Below are 19,309 nucleotides of genomic sequence, written 5' to 3' on the forward strand. Positions count from 1 at the left end.
GTAAAAAAATAATAAAAACTATAAGTTTATGATTAATTTTCTTTTTTTTAATTTTATGTGAGTTTATACTTTTTAAATTAGATACAAAACGAAATCCTATTTAATCACTTGAGTTCTTAAAATAATTTTTTTTATGAAATAAAAACGTTACATTAAATTATTTTGATAAAATAACTAAACTTGAAGAGCAAAATTATTATTTTCCTATTTTTAAATTTAACTGGCAATGTCTTAATTTCTACAGAATGTAACATTAGCAGTTCAGTAGATTTTAACTTAGAATATTAAGAATATATTTACTAATATATTCTTGACAAGACAATCATATAATATTTCAAAAATATTACTAACAAATTACAACCTATTAATTCAATATTTATAAAACAAATGGCACAACGAGTGAAAAGTAAAGCTGCCATACAACTACTAAGTTCTGGTGTAGAATATCACCATTACTTAAGCTTAATCTGACAATTACTTTATTATATTTAATATACTTAAAATTTAACAATAAAGCTTAAAAATAAATCTTCTTGGTTTGAACTTTCAAAAATTAAACTTTGAAACAAAACAATAATGATTAAAATAATTTTTTACAACAGTGAGAAAATAAATAAGAGGTAGATTTTACTCACAAGCAAATTAGTTTTGAAATAACAATTAAATAATTTTTTTTTAAAAATATGTATTAATTTCATTTATTAATTTTCTTAAAAGAAAAAAATCTATCTAGCACAAAAAATTACACTGAGAGGAAAAATAAAAACAGCATCACACAGTATTTAAATCACAGTCAAATGTTGCATAGTTAGCATTTTTTTTTTTGTTAAGTCATTTTAAAGTTTTTACAATGTAATATTTTTAATAGAATTTTACACAGATAGTAAAAGATTTTATCAAAATATTTTAATGAAACAATTGTTCAAATATTATAATATCTCTTTTTCATTTATTTATTCTACATAGTTCATTACCACAACACATATATTTGAGGTTATTTTGCACATTTTGATGGCTACACTATCACAAATATAATGTGCATGTTTGAATATACAAATATAAATCTACACACTTTATATTATAAATAGATCTAAAAATTTTAAACCAACACTAATAACTTCTGAAAACAAATAGTATTCAATACTTGATTCATTTATATCATATCACTAAAAGTAGAATCCTTAAAACGAAATTTTGAAATATTTTACACATAAAAATATAGATATTTAACAATTATAGAAAAAATTTATAGTTAAAACATTATTAATTGCTTTCAATTTTTTTTAATAGGTAATTATTTATATTTTTTGTGATTTACCCAAAACTTTCACGTTTATAGTATAAATTAAAAATTTATACAACTGTCCAGAAATAGATATTGAATTAAACGTGGGAGCCAATTTTGTACAAAGAATACAATTCTCAGATTTAAAATATTGTATAAAATGAATCTATAATTAAAACATTTATGTAAATTGTATGAAAATTTTTAACTAGGTAATTACTTAATTCGTTTATTTTATGATTTCCCCATAACTTTGATATTTATTATCAATAAAATTTTTGGCATAAATATGCAGATAAAAGTTTTAATCTTCAAAACGTTTTACATTTTTAATACATATTGCACATGTCATAATTATATACTAATTATAACAGTTTCATTTTTACAAGCATGATTTTTTTATGTTATAAAACAAAGAACTATTTTTTTCTTCAGATCAATATTTTTATTGCATTTTATTTACAATGATTTTATAAATTTCGAGTTCAAAATTCAACTTTGAAATATTGAAGCAATTTTATTTTTACTTAAACTTTTTTATAGCTTAGAGATACATAAGTATTCATTTACAATTACTCATTTTTTCGGTCATGTATCCAAATGGCTATATATATATTTTTTTTTCTGTTGGTGAGTTAGAAAAAGAAAACACAAATATTAGCCCCATATTATTTTTAGAAATCCTATTTTTAAATTTAAAAAATTAAGGTTTAATGATGGTTATATTTTCATGATAAAGTAGATAAATATCATTTAACTCTCACATACAAATTATTTCCTTTAAAATAAAACTAAAAGCTTCAGTATTAATAGACAACGTAATATGCTGAAAATATTTGATAATAATGAGAATGACTTTCATATTAACACAAATGAATGAAACTTAGATGCACAATAAAACAAGAAATAACAGTAAAAACAAATATACCACAGGTTTTGAAGATGATATCAGTTAATTACAATATTTCTCTATAACTGCATTTTCCTTTATGCAAATAATTTGGAGTAAACCTGTCGTTCTCTAGCTTTATAGGCTTGCATCTCCCCTCGAACAGCTGCTATTTCAGCCATAACAGCTATTAAAATAAATAAAAAAAAGAAAATATTAATAAATGTAGTTTATGAAATTTTTTTGACAAGTGTAAAACATCTCATAGTCATAATATGTACAGTGCACAAAAAAATAAATAAATGGACCATCCTGAATAACTTTTGATCTAATGATCGGATTTTCACCTTCTAGGGCTCTATCTTAATAAATCTAAGGGTTGACCTCAAAAATACTAATTAATTAGTGCAGACAATTTTTTAAGTTACAAAATCAAACACAAAAACGTACTTTCTCTGAATACACACACTTTTTTGTTGTTGGCGGATTCGGATTTCTGGTCCCTAAAATATAGTCGAAATAGTTTGGTCAGGTGAGCGGTCTGAAGCTTGACCTCCTTCATGTCAATTTTATGAAATTTTTAAGCGAATGAAAACATTTTTGCACACAATAACAAAATTTATTCAGCCAAAGATAATTCCATGCAAAAAATAGCTTTTAATGAATATTTACTATTTTTTTATTATTTTATTTTATAACATTCGGAAAAAATTTGAATCGTTAGGTATACAACTTTTTACAACATTTTTAAATATGTATTTTTGCATGGAAAAATTAAAAATTTTAGCAAAATTGGTCCAATAGTTCCTGAGAAATTGAATTTTAAAAATACAACTTCTTCAAAATTAGATTTCTCAGAAACTGTTCGACTGACTTATTTTGCAATTTAAAATTGCATTTCTTAAAATAATGCAACAAATTGTATTCCTTACAATTCAAAAATTTTTCGACTATTATTAAATAAAATAATAAATAGATACTAAAAGTTATACTTTGCATGGAATCATCTTTGGACGAACAAATTTTATATTTGTGTGCAAAATTGTTTTAATTAGCATTAAAATTTTTTGAGAGTTGGAGAAATATGTAAAAAGTAAAATTAACATAAAAGGCTGATTTGTAAAATGAAAAATGTTTTAATTCGCTTTGAAATTTCTCTAGATAAGGAGAAATATGAAAAAAGTAAAAATAAAACATGAAGGGGTTAATTTGTAAAATGAAAAAATTTTGCACACAATTTTAAAATTCGTTTATCCATTGATGCAAACAATATTTTTTAGTAAATATATATTATTTCATTTAATAGTAGTCAAAACAAATTTGAATAGTAAGGTATAGAATTTTTTAAATTTTAAAGAACATAAATTTACAAAGCAAAATGCAAAACCTGAGCAAAATCTGTTTAATAGTTCCTGAGAAATCTATTCAACAGAATTTGCAAATACTAATCTTTACAAAGAGGGGCACGAACTTTGGACCGCTCTCCTGATCAAACTATGGGGACCATATTTTCCAGAATGCAGCTACCCCTATATTGCAGGGTTCAGAAATCCAAATCCATCGAGAAAAAAAAGAAGGTAACGTTTATTCAAAGAAAGTACGTTTTTGTGTCCGATTTCATTACTTAAAATACCATCTGTACTTATTAATTAGTAAATTTGAGGTCATTCCCTCAAGCTATTAAGATTGAGTCCTAGAACGTCCTGAACATCCAGTCATAAGATCAAATCTTTTTTTCCTTTTAGGAGGACTGTACATTTCACATTAAAAAAATTAAATATAAGTAGGTATAACTTGAGAGAAGCTATTTCTGTTATAGTTTCAAAAGTAAGATACAGACAAAACATTTACTTACATTTATCATGTGGCGCAATTTTTCGAGCTGCTAATAAATCAGTCTATAAAGATAAAGAAAAAAAGAAAAGCAATTCAGTAGAGGATTGTCATTATATAGATAATTTAATTTTAAAGAAATAGATGATAAAAAAGCATTAACAGTGTGCAGTCATATTTTCCATCAAAAAATAAGCACCTTTTAGGTACTTTTTAAGCACTCAAAAATTTTTAGCACTAAAAAAAAAAAATTATAACTAGGATAAAAAAAAATATTTTCTTCCTATGGCTAAAAATTCTACATTCATCAAATATGTGCATATAAAATTACCATGCCAAATTTTTTCCGATTTTACAAAATTTACAGATTTTAGCATTGTGATAAAATAACAAGTTTTCATCAAAGAACTAATTTGATTAAATTGACCACAAAAATAAATTACTTATAATTTAATTCAGAGTTTCTCAATCTATTTTTTTAAATTAATTAACATTAAATTAGATTAATTACATAGATTGAAAAACATTAAACAAGATTATAATTATCGAACATCCTGAAATAATAAGAATGTGTAGAGAGTTTAGCAAACTAAAAATAGAAAAAGATTTCTAAAATTGAATTCATATGGCAAATGTAAATTAGTGAATGGCCCCAATTATGTTCTTAATTTAAATTTATAATTTGGTTCAGTATTTCTTTAATGAAAATACAATGAGTATTGAAATTAAATATCTTTGTCTAAAGAAAATTATTATTTTCACTATATTTAACAAATCTGAGATACCTGAATTTCTAATTTTAATTATTTGTTAAATGATAGAGAAGAATTAAATATTTTGAAATGAAAAATCTGAATTTCATAAGATTTCTAACTGAATATAACAAATTTCTAACTGAATATATTCCAACAAAATATAAAATGCCTAAACACAATGTGAAACAAAAATTAATTTACCTTAGTCTAATTTTAAGGACTTTTATAATTTGCTGGTAACTAAGACAACTTAATTTTTAACATTTAGTTCCACAATATTTAATAAATACTAGAAGTTTCGTGACTGAAAAAGATCTGTGAATGAACTTGTTAAACTGAGCCATACTAATTTTTTTTTTCAATTGTATAACACACCAAAAGTTCAAATTGGCATTTAAACATTATTTAGCAAAACAGAAAGTGAAAATGTAACTCACTAAACTTCGGTCATAATCACTCAGTGCATGAAAGGCTTGACCTCTTCTATAAAGAGCTTTGGCGTTGGTAGGGTCAATATCTAAAGCCTAGATAAAATAAATAAAATTGTAGGAGTATAAACATTGATAAAAAAAAAATAGAACAGAAGTTCAAAGGTATTTCTAACTTACTTCATCACAATCTTCCAAAGCTCGATCGTATTGCTTTAACTTTAATTTACAAGCAGCACTGAAATAAGTAAATTGAAAGTTGTGTAAAAATTTAAATAATTTTTGCTCTTTTATTCATTTTTTTTTTTAATGTCAGCTGAACACAAATATACGTATGCCTTTAAGTTTCAGAAAAAAATCAAAAAAGCTCGACGTTAATACCTTTTTTTAAAATTCCATGCATTAAAAATGCCGGTACTACAAATTCTATCAAATTTTTAGACACACATAAGATTTTGAACAAATGCTACATGAAATTATTTATATTTGCTGTATTTTTTAAAACATTAAGCAGTAAATTGAATGACTTCCTTTTTATGAATATCTTAACTTGCAAACATTAGCTTAAAATCCTTTCTTGGAAGATATACTATAAACCTACAGAGTTTTTAAAAATTAATTTAAAATTATTAATTTTAGTTGTACAAGAGAAATTTTTGGTTGAAAAATTTTTTAAAACAAAATCTCAATAGGGAGAAAAGTGGCCTAGTACCTCGTTTGTGATGAAATTAGTTCTGCTTTCAGAGCTGGGATTTTCAAACTGGGTTCTGTAGAAGATTTTTAGGTGTTATATGAAATTATTTGAGTTTATAAAATTATAAGATCAATGTTAACAAATTCTAAATTTTCTGTCATAATTTTCATTTTGCTAACAATACAAACAGAACAAAACTGGACAGAGACAGAAAATTTTTTCCCATTAGAATTTCCTGAAGTGTGAGCAAAGATTTGTCCTGGATTTTTAGTTGTGCGATCAGGGTTGCAAAAAACACTGGTTTTTCCAGAAAAACCTAACCAGGGTGAATTTTTCTGGGTTTCATAGGACTTTTCTGGGTTCTATTGGGTTTTTCTGGGTATTTCAGATTTTACTGGGTTTTTTTTTTCAAAAGAGAGGGCAGGGATAAGTACCATATTTTAATATTAACAATTAAGTTTAATTTTATGAATTGACTTAACATATAGGTAATTAAAGTGTAATTAATAATTAATACAAATAAATTGGTGCAAAAGTCAGAAGAAAGTTTATTCTGACATCACAATACAAAATGCTATATGTACTCACATACATAGCACATTTGAAACTCATTTTAACACAGGATTACTTTTTATTTACATTTTAATCTTAAAAAATATTTGAGGAAATATTTTTTTTGCATAGAAAGCGAATCAAAGGCACTGACTATGGCCATACAGTCAAATCTAGCCAGGAAGATGACTCCAGTCTATAAATGTTGTTTTTTCACCATAGATTCATTTTTTTAGGCTAGACTACATATATACAGTTGAGAACTATTTCTCCGGTATCCAGATAACCGGGAAACCAGAAAAAATTTTGATCAGTTTTCCCCGCCATTTTAAATGAGAACGATTATGAAAAAAAAAAGCGGAAATTGAACTCATCCTTGAAGTTGAGTAGAGGAAAATGTAAGGAAGGGGAGAATATTTTCCCCCGTTAACCCAGAGAAACGTCATTTCCTCCGTGACCTTGAAGGCAGGGGAGGGAGGAATGTTTTATTTTCTCCTTTAGGCCGTCAATCAAGCTCAAGGGTGTGGCATGCTGATTTCGTTTTCTGTTTGACTTACGAGGGGGTGGGGAAAATGCATTGCAGGCATATCAGTGAACAGAAGATGAAAGAGAAAAATATATTTATCTATTTGACACTGATTAATAAAAATAAAATCTTTTTCTTCTGAATAAATTTTCATTCTTTGGAATTACGGTATCATTTTCAAGTTTTTATTGATGTGGAATCACATCTGCTGTAATTAAATATCGTGTTTTTATCAACAACAAAAAATAGAAGGAGAATTGCTTATTAATTTAAACATAGGATTATTTTATGAAGCAGATTGCAGTTTTTTTTTTCTGATTCCACTACGTTTGATATTCTTTTCTTTTCACAATAAATTTCGCACTTAATAAATTGATTCTTTTTATTCATAAATTTTATCATTAGGTTTTTTTTTTTAAATTCCGTTGATCTTGCCTTGTTCCGGGTTTTAATATTTATGCTAGTGTCTTTTTTAACTATCGTTCCGGTTCGATATTTTTCAAGCGTTTTTATTTAGTTAAGTAGTTTTCCTTTTATTTTATCGTTTCCCCTGTATAATTAGGTATGAAATATATTGCGTTATTTAACCATTGGTTTTGTTTATCTTAGTTAATTTAGGAATTGTAATTATTTTTAAAAAATAAATACGAGAATTTTGTATTTTTAAAACTTGTTTTTCTTTTCTAAACTTGCAAATTTTTTTATTCTTTTAAATGTTATTTTTCTACCATTTTTTTTTAAAGTTAGGAGTACCTTTCTTTTTTCTCTTACTTTATGCATTACACTTTTTCCTTATAATTCGCATGCGATAAAACATCGATTAACGACACTTTTTGGTCGATCCAGAAAACCGGGAAATTCAGACATCCGGGATAGCGATGGTCCCGAGCATCCGGGATAATTGGTTCTCTACTGTATTTCAATAAAATAGCTCTTTAATATAACAGAGGATAAATAAGAAATCAATTTCAGAAAAACCCACTTTAGGGTGGGTTTTTTGCAACCCTGCATGCATTCTCGTCATATTGGAGAAAAGATAATACATTATTTTCTGTCAATGACAAAATTAAAATTAGATTTATAGATTATATTTCAATGTTTTATAGAACTTAATGTTGAAGATAACTACATTCATGACTGAACAAAAGTTTCACTGGCCAGAACTAATTTTAATGTGGGAACCTTCTTCAAAGCACAGTCATATTTTGTAGAAGTTTTGAAGATCCTAATGTAAAATTGTAATTTTCATACAAATATAACAAAATTTTCAGCAATTTTCTCCCACAGGTCTTTGAATATTAGGTATCCTGTCTTACCCCACAATCCCTTAAATACATAATGTGTTTACATATGCATACATACATATAGAAATTTAGCACATAAGGTATTTTGCATAGATAAATATAGCAGGCATAAAAAAATAGGTATACAGTGTTAAAACATTAAAACAGCTCCCATTAAATTTCCATTACACGTTTAACAGACATTATTAAGTAAACATCAAATAAAGATTGTACATTACCTATTTAAAATACAGGGAACAACTATGGGACTTGTCCTTTTATCTAAATTTGGTACATTTTCATGAAGTTCATGGAGTTTATTTAGATACCTACAATATAAACATAATATTATAATGCAAGCTAACACACGAGAATTCGTATAAATTTACAGATAAAATTTAACTTTTACCTCAGAGATTTTTTATATTTTCTAACAGCACTGTAATAATCATCTTTTTTAAAATATATATTTCCAGCCCATTTTATTTTCTCAGCAATGCATAGTATTTCATCAATCTATAATGTAAAATATTTATTAAAATTAAAAGAATTTTATAGAACAAACAGAACAAGCATGAAACATAAACAAATACGATCCTGAACCTATAACATTAATTTTAATCATTTAGTGATGAAGGCTCCTCAATATAGGGTATACCTTTATGGTAATATGACATATCAATAATTAATGATAAAAAAATAATAAACTTAAAACATATCAACACTGGATTCCTTACTTTAATTCATCATAGTGAGGAATTCCCAAAAAACCAGAAAAGTTTAATGTCATTAGTCAGAAATTAACACTCTTTTCGAAACGGACATGACACAACTTGACTTCAATGCACTTTAAACATAAAAAACAATTAGCTTTACAAGATGAACCCTATGAAAAATTCAATTTAAAGAAAATAAAGACAAATAATTGATAAAATAAATAGTAATTCACATGAAAGAAAGTTTGATTATAAAATCTAAGCCAAACTATAATATTTTGAATTATTTTACCAGTAAAAAGCCATATGCAATTTTAGGAACAGTAAAAATTAAATAATTTTTCTTACATCATTGAAATCCAGATCAGAATCTTCAGGAAAATTTGCATATGTGTCATCAGTTCCATCATTTTCAAACAGACCAAAATCTTGACCAGGCAGAAATTCTCCAGAATTCTCTATTATACAAGACTGCAAAAAAATGACAGTTGTAAAATTGAATGGAAAATACTTCCTATTTACTCAAAGAAAATTTATCATTTACAATATAAAAGTATAAATGGTATCAGAGACTATAGAGAACTGCCTAAAACGCTTTGTTACTATAATTGAAATTTACAAGTCTTATTATTTTAATAAAAACACACATTTTATTTAATAATGTAAGGTTATTAAATTTTCTTTTTATAAGTGCACTTGATTATAAAATTAAGTTACAAGAAATGAGTAGCATAAATTTTAGACAGGAAAGGAAAAAAATATACATAAATATTCTTTTTTTTAAAAATTAGTTTTTTAAAGCATGATTTTTAAGATTTTCAATTTAAGGAAAAAAAAAATTTATTTTTTAAATATTCAAGTACATTTTTACACAATACAATTACTGTATAATTAAAACCCAGAATATATTTTGGCATTTTCTAGTTTTTTAATATTCAAATATAAATTTTTACAGTTCAATTACAGTATAATTAAAATATAGCATATAAAAATCATAAATTACACATGGTTTTAATAATAATAAAAAATTATTTTATATTAAATATTCTTTCCACAATTGTTTAAAAATTTTGCATTGTTCAATTAAAAAAAAGTTTTAAATGCAGAAAATATAATTTTAAATTATTGAGACATTGAAAACAAATAATGAATTTTAATATAGTTTCTTTTTACAAAGTCGAATGTCTTGCAAACATAACATGTCAATCGTCACACATTAATACTGAAATATATGCAATATGCAAGCTATTCAAACATAAAGCAACACGTTAAAGTGTTGAAGATTATTTTCTGTTAACTGATATTGTAACAAAAACAAGTAAAGAGTATGCGATGGAAAAAAATTAGTATATTTAGACAAATAAAATAAGGTGAATGTGTATGCTCTATCAATTAGGCTTGATGATATGTATTTAATAGATGGAATATAAGATAAATTTCGAGGCTCGAGGAGAAAAAGAATGCCACTCTATTTGACTATTTATTATTCATTTCTTTTCCAATCTAAAATTCAAAAATAACTTTTCTGTCACCAAACCATATTTAATTGGAACATAAAACCAGATCTTACACATTATTTAATGTAGGGAACTGCGCTGAATCATAAATTTTTTTAACAAATACAAAAATGAAAGGGCTCTTTTCAAACTTCTCATGAGGTTACTATTTTTATCTTCGGAAAAAGCGGTTTAACAATGATTGCCGAGCACACACTCAATATTTAGGAAGTAAGAAAATTTTGTAGAATGACAAGAAAAGCATTAACTTTATGATACGATCTTCTTAGATAAGAAGTCATTAATGCACTGAAAATAGTTAATAAAATTTAACAGAAAGGTCCACGTTTTAACAATTTAATATGGCAGACATTTATTGAACAGAGGTAATTTAGAAAACTGCAAGGAGATTTTTAAATGGCAGAACTAAATACCTGTTAGATTCAGTATACAGTTTGAAAAGAATACACTGGTTAATGCATGCATTTCAAAACTAGACAATCAATAAAAATAAATAAAACATATCTTTAAACAACTTTTAATGTGCGCGTGTCGGTAAACATAGAGAAAAAAATCGTAATTCAAAACATTAGATTTTTAAACCTCAAGCGGTTTAGTAAATGGGCAAAATTAGACGAATGTTTCGCCCTAATACACCATTTCCCTACCTAATGATATGGAAAATAACAGGTTTTGCTATAGGGAGAAAATTGCATGTTAAAATAAAACCTATCTTTAAACAACTTTTAATATGCGTGTGTCAGTAAACATATTTTGAAGAAGAAAAAAATAGTGATTTAAAAAAAAAAAAAACATTAGATTTTTAACCCACTGGCGGTTTAGAAAATGGGCAAAATTAGGAGAATGATTTTCCCCCAATACATTATTTCCCTATCTAATGACAAGGAAAAACCAGTTTTTCAATGGGGTTTTTCCACATATTAAAATAAGACTTTATTTGCAGAACTGTCAGTGGGTTTAGACACGCAACAAAAATTCAATGCAATAAAATAACATTTTTACCAACCTCTAACGGAGTATCATTGTCAGTGATTTGACCTTCTAATTCTGATACAACACCCAAACCATACTTCACTTTACCAAAAACAACATGCTTATTATCAAGATGTGGGGTGGGTACAGTAGTTATGAAGAATTGACAGCCATTAGTATTAGGGCCACTATTAGCCATACTTAATAATCCTGGTTGATCATGCTAAAAACAGAAGAAGAAATTTTTTTTTAAGACCCAGGAATTTCTAAAAGACAACATTTAATAACTTAAGAATTTTATGTGCCTAGAATAATGCTAGACTTTACAATAACATAAAAAAATCACTGCAAATAAAAACTTTCATAAAAAGCGCGCTGTAACAATCTATCAATTTTTTTAAAAAAATTTTAAGTAAAATAATATTTTTACAGGATTAAGACTTGCATGTGGCAGAATTGAGGCTACACTGTGAAATTGTTGCAGAACATTACCGAGTTTTTGCAGAAAGATTTTTCATTCAGGAAAAGAAAAAAAATTAGTATTCCTTTCTGCATAATTTTTCGATTTTTTTTTTCTGCAGAATTTTTTTCAAAAGATTTATTTCTTGTGTATCAGAGAGGAAGAAAGAAATAATTATGGATTTTCCATTCTCATTTTGGATTGAAAAAAAAAAGTAATGAGTCGCTTCAGCTAGAATGTCATATTAATAACATAAAATTAAAAAAATTCAGAAATCGCGAAAGTTTAAAAGATAGTTCTAGAAATGATGATTCTTTCATTTTTTCTTCTTAGTTTAGTATCTCTTTTTTAAGAGTCCTATTCGAGTGATTTCGTCATCGGTCTTTATTTTGGAGTTACTGGACGGATTTTACAATTTTTAATTTAAGTACGAATTTTAATTTTTGTAATGATTTACAACATTTGAAAGAGGAAATAATTAGCTGACTTTTTCGAATACAATATGCGAGAAAGCGCCTAAAATATTAGAATTAAAATATTACTCTTACAATTAATTTTTTTTAACGTTTTATTCGATACTTTCTTCTGTAAACACTTTAAATTAATAATTGTCATAATTAAATGTATCTTTGTTAATTTATTTAACTAACAAAAAATAAAAATAAATTGTACAATAAAAATAGATTAAAATTTCTTTTAAATGTGTTTTAATAATAATTTTTAAAAAAAACTTAGGCATACCATTAAGTCAAAGTTTTCATCCTCAAAACTATCACCATAGATACTTTCTGAGCCCTGGCCATTTCCATGTATAAAATCCCCTCCTTGAATCATAAACCTACGAATAACTAAAATTGAAAATAGAACAAATAAGAAAAAAAAATATTTTTTAATATTCTTTCATAGATGCTTATATCTAGCTAATTTTATAGGGCATTACATGAACTTCAATATTAAAATTAGTTGATTGCAGTTTTAAATTTTAATTAAAAATCAAATAGTGTTAAAGTAAATAAATGGTTTAAATTAGCATATAAGAAAATGGAACAAATTATAGAACTCAATTTTTTTAGAAATTAAAATTCCAAACCAAGAAAAATTCATTTCTGTTTGGTACTAACAACAATTTCTTTTTTTTTTTTCTTCATAATACTAATAAAGCGATATTTGTAAAATTAAAAACAAGTTTATGAAATATTTACCACTAGACATATAAGATTTTATTTACCTTGTTAAAGAGCAAAAATTGACATAATTATGTAATATCATTACAGCAATAACTGACACTACTGTACAAATCATAATTATTGTTTATGGCAATTCAATTCAAGTATAAAAATCTTAGTTTCTTTTACATTAGTCTCATTTCCTTTTAGTTTCTCCCATATACATAAACTAAAAACTCAGTGGTGTGACAGCCCATAGAGGGCCAAGGCCTACTGTGCCCATCTCAGTTTTCTTGACCCTGGGCTTTGGGGTGCAGGAGCAGATGTTCCGGTTAGGTGGTCAGCTGAACGTGAAACCTCCACCGATATACATAAGTACATGAAAATCAATGAATACTCATATTTTCATACTAAATTGCAGTTGCAATCTTAATAGTTACAAAGGAAAATCTCAAGTAAGTTATTGAGACATACATTTACAGAAGTCACAAATCGCTTTTAATAGGTATGGAGGATACATAAGTTTCAAAATATGGGGAGAAGCTGAAGTTAGAAAATGTGATCTCGGTTGTAACAAAAAAGTAAAGTTGATGAAAGTCTAATTAGCTTAAAGTGCTTGCAACCTGTTTCAGTCAAAGATCCATTTGTAAATTCAGGTACCACAACAAATGACTAATGATAGTGTAAAATATGTAAGCTATTTCAAACACATGGCCTCCCTAGTAAACAATAAATCATTTGCAATTTAAAGCAGAATTCTGCAGAAAAGTGGAAAGTCTGACCTTTATTAAATAAAATGAATAAAAGAGACATGAAAATTTTGAGGTGGTGAAGCTATGCCGTCTGTCATTTCACTTTTCTAAACTAGCATGGAAAATCTTAAATTAAGATTGATCCCCAGGTTCAATGATTGTGGCACTGATCTATAATTAAACAGTTCACTAACATCAGCATCATTGGCTTTCAAACAACATGAAGGATGCGGAGGGAGGTCGACATGCAAATTTTGTGTGCATCGCATTTTTATCATAATTAAAAGGCTTATTGAAAATAATTTTTAAATCATTCAAAAGAGGAACCAAACATCAAAATAAGGATTAAAACAGACTTTACTTTGAAACTCTCTGGAGGAAAAAAGAAGACTAGTTTAGAATTCTGAATTTATTACTAGTTGCGTTCATTTAATTTTGAAAACTTTTCAAAATAATTTCATCAAGAGTGTATTTCTGAAAATAATTAAACAAATCAAAGTATTTTAGAATACAACTAAAAAGCCCATTTACCTAACAGGGGTCTGTCTAGGTTTTTCTGAGAGGTACCTATTTTGTGAAAATTTAGACATAATTTGTGAAAAATTAAAAATTATATTAAAAGATCAACACAAAAATAGGGTAAAAATATGGATTTATCGTTTCTTAAGGGATAGAAAAATAAAATTTTAGGAAAAAGAATATTGTGAAACTACCGTTTTTCCTGAAGTTGAATTTGTGAAGGTACCATTAAACGGTAGTAAATTTGGCCTGGACAGACCCCTGCCTAAGCACAGTTTAATGCAAAATAATTTTAGTAGTTCCTATATATTCTAAATGAATTTAACTAAAATATATCATTGAATTATTCGCGATCGCAAGGCTCGAATATACCACCTCGGGAGAAGACCGGTTTCATGTCTTGACCCTACCCCTCATGTCTTGACCTTCATCCTCTTCTCAGTTGTACAGGAATGTCATCATCATCACAGTTGGCCAAACAGCCCAATGCCTTCCTCTGAAGATTTCTCCATGACGATTTCCGATTTATCTTTGTGTATCGGAATGTCCTACAATATTTTCTTCCTTTTTTTATTTAATTGTTAAAAATATATTTTTTAAATTTACAATACGTTTTCATTTAGATCTATGTTTCATGCAGTTTTCAGTTCCACATAGTTTCCTAACTTAAAAGTTTTAATCTATTTGAAAATCAAGACAGAAACTAACATACTTCCTTCTCCTATGACAGAGATGCCAACTTGCTCCGGACAGCAAATATATATTTTAAAGTGGTAGTTTATCAATTGTGATTCTTGGTTTATTAAATTCTATTCAGTAGATTTTTATGCACCACTATTTCTAATGAATTTGTAGGCTTATGCAATTCACCACTTTATCGAACTTATGGCATGTCATACCTTTTAATAAGCAAGCAAAAATAGTCAAATATTTGCAAAATTTACTTCGAAGTTATATACCGTTTTTTAAATTATTTTGACGTGTTCGGAGCAGTTGGCATCTCTGCTATGACTCAAAGCATGTAAAGTGTTGCCATAGGTGGAGAGTTCTGTTCTATGTCACCTGTAGGCCATTTCGATTGCCAATAAGGTTTGCAATTAATTTTAAAAAAAATTTAAATGATAAAAATACTGAGTTAATTAATTAATTTCAAAAGTTTGATTTATCTTTTAGACAAAAAATGTAATAGGGGCAGGCAGTGGTTATGGAACACCATATAAATTTAAACTTTAACACTTCAGTAAAAAAAAAAAAACGTGTAATAGTATATTCAAACTAATAATTTACTGAAAAAAATCCTCTCGTTCTTAACTATACCTTGATTTTTTAATAAAACAATACAGTAAATAAAATAATTTGATATTAAGCCACATTTAGCAAAAATAAAAAAGACATTACCTCGATGAAATGTTGCTCCTTTGTAATGCAGGGGTTTTCCACAGTTTCCAATTCCCTTCTCTCCTGTGCAAAGAGCTCTGAAATTTTCTGCTGTTTTAGGCACAACATCTTTAAACAATTCAATAACTATCCTTCCAACTGTAAGAAAATACTTATTAATAGCTCAAAGAAAGTTTAAAAAAAAACTTACATATTAGTTAAAATAAGGAGAAAATTAAAATTTATCTTGTTAGGAATGTTTTACACGTTTTAAAAATTTACTAGAGTACTTTATCATAGAGGCCTCTTGCAAGAACTTACAATGAATTGCCGAAGGTGATTAGAATTTAGGTATGCTACATAGGTATAAAGTAGCAGATGCTCAAACATTGTTCTCTCATTGTTATTGTATCATTGAAAGCTTAAAGTTAATAGCTAGTATTCATTGTTATTGTTTAATTAACTTTCTAAATAACAATATTTACTATTTACATTGTCATGATCTCATTATAAATAACATTAATTTTGATAGGTTAGTATGATTAATGGGGATATTTCCGAATCATGATTAGCTGAGCTAACTACAATTGCCAAGGTGCCAAATAGATTTTGATCTTGCAAATTTTTTCCAAATAAAACAAGTAGATGTTAATCCAAGGGGGTGGCTACAGGGGAGATTTCCGTATCGTGATCTGTGGCAGAATAATCACCAGGTCTTGGAAAATTCCGGGCAGTGGCCCACAAGAAACTTAAAAAAAAATCATAGAAAGGGACCAACTCAAAAGGTATAACTCGCAGCCCCCCCCCCCCCCGAGCAAAGATCTACATGTTTTTTTTAAAAAATTTGCAAGTTTAAAATCAATTTGGCATCTTGTATTTGGTGATTGTAGTTGGCACGACAGATAACTATACAGAAATATCCCCCGGCTACAAGTTATACTTTTCGAGATGGTCTCTTTCAGTGACTTTTTTAGTTTCTAGGAGGGCTCAGCCCGAAAGTTTCCAAGACTAAGCGCGATTATTCTGCTACAGATAAAGAAACGGAAATCTCCGCTAGTTAAGTTACACATATAAGTTTAGGGGTCTGTCGTGGTTTTTCTGAAAGGTACCTATTTTGTGAAAATTTAGATATAATTTGTGAAAATTAATAATTACATTAAAAAACCAACACAAAAAAATGATAAAAATATGGATTTATCGTTTCTTACTAGACACAAAATTAAAATTTTAAGAAAAAGGATTTTGTGAAACTACCGTTTTTTCTAAAGTTTAACTAACAATCACTCTTCTTATCTGAGAACCAGAGTAAGAGAGACATGTCTTGGATTGTAGAAACTGTTGCTGTTTTCTTTTAAGGAAACTAAGTTTTTCTAATTGAACAAAATGCTTTAAAGAATATCTACATTAACACCTGTTACTCATTAATAAAATACATAAATCGTTCTTCAAACTATTAAAGTCTCAAAAATAGAAGTGTTTGGAAACATTCTGTATAATGTGTAAGAGTTTAATTGTTTATAAACATCCTTTCAACATAATACTTGGGAATATAATACTGTATTACATTTGTGGGGAGAGTTATCGACTATGTCAACCGTTATCTATGAAAAGGTACCCCGACATAGAGTCGAGTTAACATGTCTTATATACTAGTGAATTGTAGTTGTAATTTTGTAGTGGTAGATACGCTACAGTACTCCCCCACCAGAATTATATCTGTGATAGAATTCGATGAATGAATACCACTAGTTGAATTATTGCTGTTTTTGTGCGGTTGAGCCGGGAGAGCTGTATTAAGATCACCGTACTTTTTGAGTGCTGAATGTGAGAGGTGTATTAACTTCACGGCCATAGTCGCTCCTGTGTTGCCTTTTAGCAGTCGAGTGTATGCAGGCCGACGTTGTGTGCTCGAGACTGAGTAGTAACAGTGCGAGGAGGTGGATTTTGTCGCAGTCACCAGTAGCAAGTCAACTGTTCAATGTGGACTATCCATCGAAGTAGGCGTTACTGCCGAGGTAGGTGTGTTCACATCACGTCCGGGTCACCAATGTGGGGAGAGTTATCGACTATGTCAACCGTTATCTATGAAAAGGTACCCCGACATAGAGTCGAGTTAACATGTCTTATATACTAGTGAATTGTAGTTGTAATTTTGTAGTGGTAGATACGCTACACATTTTATAAATTGCCGGATAGAAGTTGATACAAAATAATAAAAATTACATTGGCAAAGAATAAGCTAAAATAATAGCACGTAATATGTTTTATTTACAGACAGACTAATGTAAACAAATGAAAGAGAAATGGATTTCTCTGATAATCAATATAACAATTGATCAGACCTAATGCTTCGACATTATATGTGAAATAATCTTTATAAATAATTAATAAATTTAAAAATAAAAGGCAAGATTAATCTAGTTTTGGTTTTAAAGAATTATGTTTTGGTTGACAAAAGACACACAACTTGCTTTTATTTTAAAGAATAAGTTAAAGAAATAAACTAAAACAATAAATATAGTATGTGAGATGATGGCATATAAGGTGAAGGATAAAGTATAAACCTTTTTCTTCTCCGACTTTGACATCTAAAAACACGTGTGGATTTCCAGACACTGGAGCAGACCAAGCAGACATCTTGAAATGTCAGACAGCAGAAACACCGGCAAAATAAGTGATGCCAAATCAGAAAAATATTATGCACAGCAAAATGTTTTTAACGAACCTCAAAAGGTCATGTGGCGCTGTAATCAAAACAGTCTCGCTTTGGTCAACAGACAAAAAGTCAACACTGCACAAAAAGATTTCGACACATCTCAGTCGTAAAATCTTTTGAAAAGTTGCTGTTAAAAATACTTAAAATGTATAACTCTATCTTAAAGTGAAAGCTATTATAATGATATACGAGTTTGAAAATTGATTTCACGAGTTTGCATTACAAAATAAAATAAAAAATTGCGTCAAGCTTTGTATCTGACAAGTAAAACTTTTCAAAATTGGTTGTCAAAAATAGTTTTTTCATTTTTTAAAAAAAAAGGAACAAATCGTATTGTTTCCATGGACATTTACAAAATTACAACTTTTCAACATAAATGGTAATTTTTAACTGAGGTGAAAAAAGAAATCGAAACAAGGTCAATTTCAGAAATTTTCACAGGTAGTTGAAGCCAAGAAAAATATATAATGATAATAATTAAAAAATCATGTATAAATTTATTTATTCTTTAATTATTTCTGAGAAATATTTTTGCAAGTATACGTCAAGTTATTTTCATAAGTTACATATAATAACTAGATTTAAATTCTCAGTTCAAAATATTAACAACATATAAATTTTAATACATTTTAAAATTAACAAAAATAATTTTTGTTTAAATTCTCTTTTATTAAATAAAATATGAGCAGAAAAATACAATCTAGTTCTAATTTTTTTTTTTCTAATATTTTAAATAATGTATTCATCTTTCAGTATATCTTCTAATTTGAAGGAAAAAATATATTAATTATACATTAAATTTGAAATGAAGCTTTTGCGCTCAGTTTATGAGATTGAAATGGATTTTATATGACACGTTACTAGCATTA

General features: G+C 27.4%; 1 protein-coding gene across 1 annotated transcript; it reads right to left on the bottom strand.

Annotated features, from left to right (window-relative positions):
* Positions 1-1,800: 1,800 nt before the first annotated feature.
* On the bottom strand, positions 1,801-18,447 carry Cyp40 (Cyclophilin 40). The gene is made up of 11 exons (XM_043041086.3): positions 18,289-18,447; positions 15,746-15,883; positions 12,652-12,758; positions 11,485-11,673; positions 9,310-9,432; positions 8,655-8,761; positions 8,485-8,574; positions 5,371-5,428; positions 5,200-5,286; positions 4,030-4,072; positions 1,801-2,361 (listed from the first exon to the last, which is right to left on the bottom strand). Exons 1-11 carry the CDS (start codon positions 18,359-18,361, stop codon positions 2,273-2,275), a joined length of 1,104 nt encoding a protein of 367 aa, XP_042897020.2. The 5' UTR covers positions 18,362-18,447; the 3' UTR covers positions 1,801-2,272.
* Positions 18,448-19,309: the final 862 nt, after the last annotated feature.

This window comes from Parasteatoda tepidariorum, chromosome 3 (assembly GCF_982258835.1).
Source record: "Parasteatoda tepidariorum strain Cologne lab strain chromosome 3, Ptep-v5.0, whole genome shotgun sequence".
Lineage (NCBI taxonomy): Eukaryota > Metazoa > Arthropoda > Arachnida > Araneae > Theridiidae > Parasteatoda > Parasteatoda tepidariorum.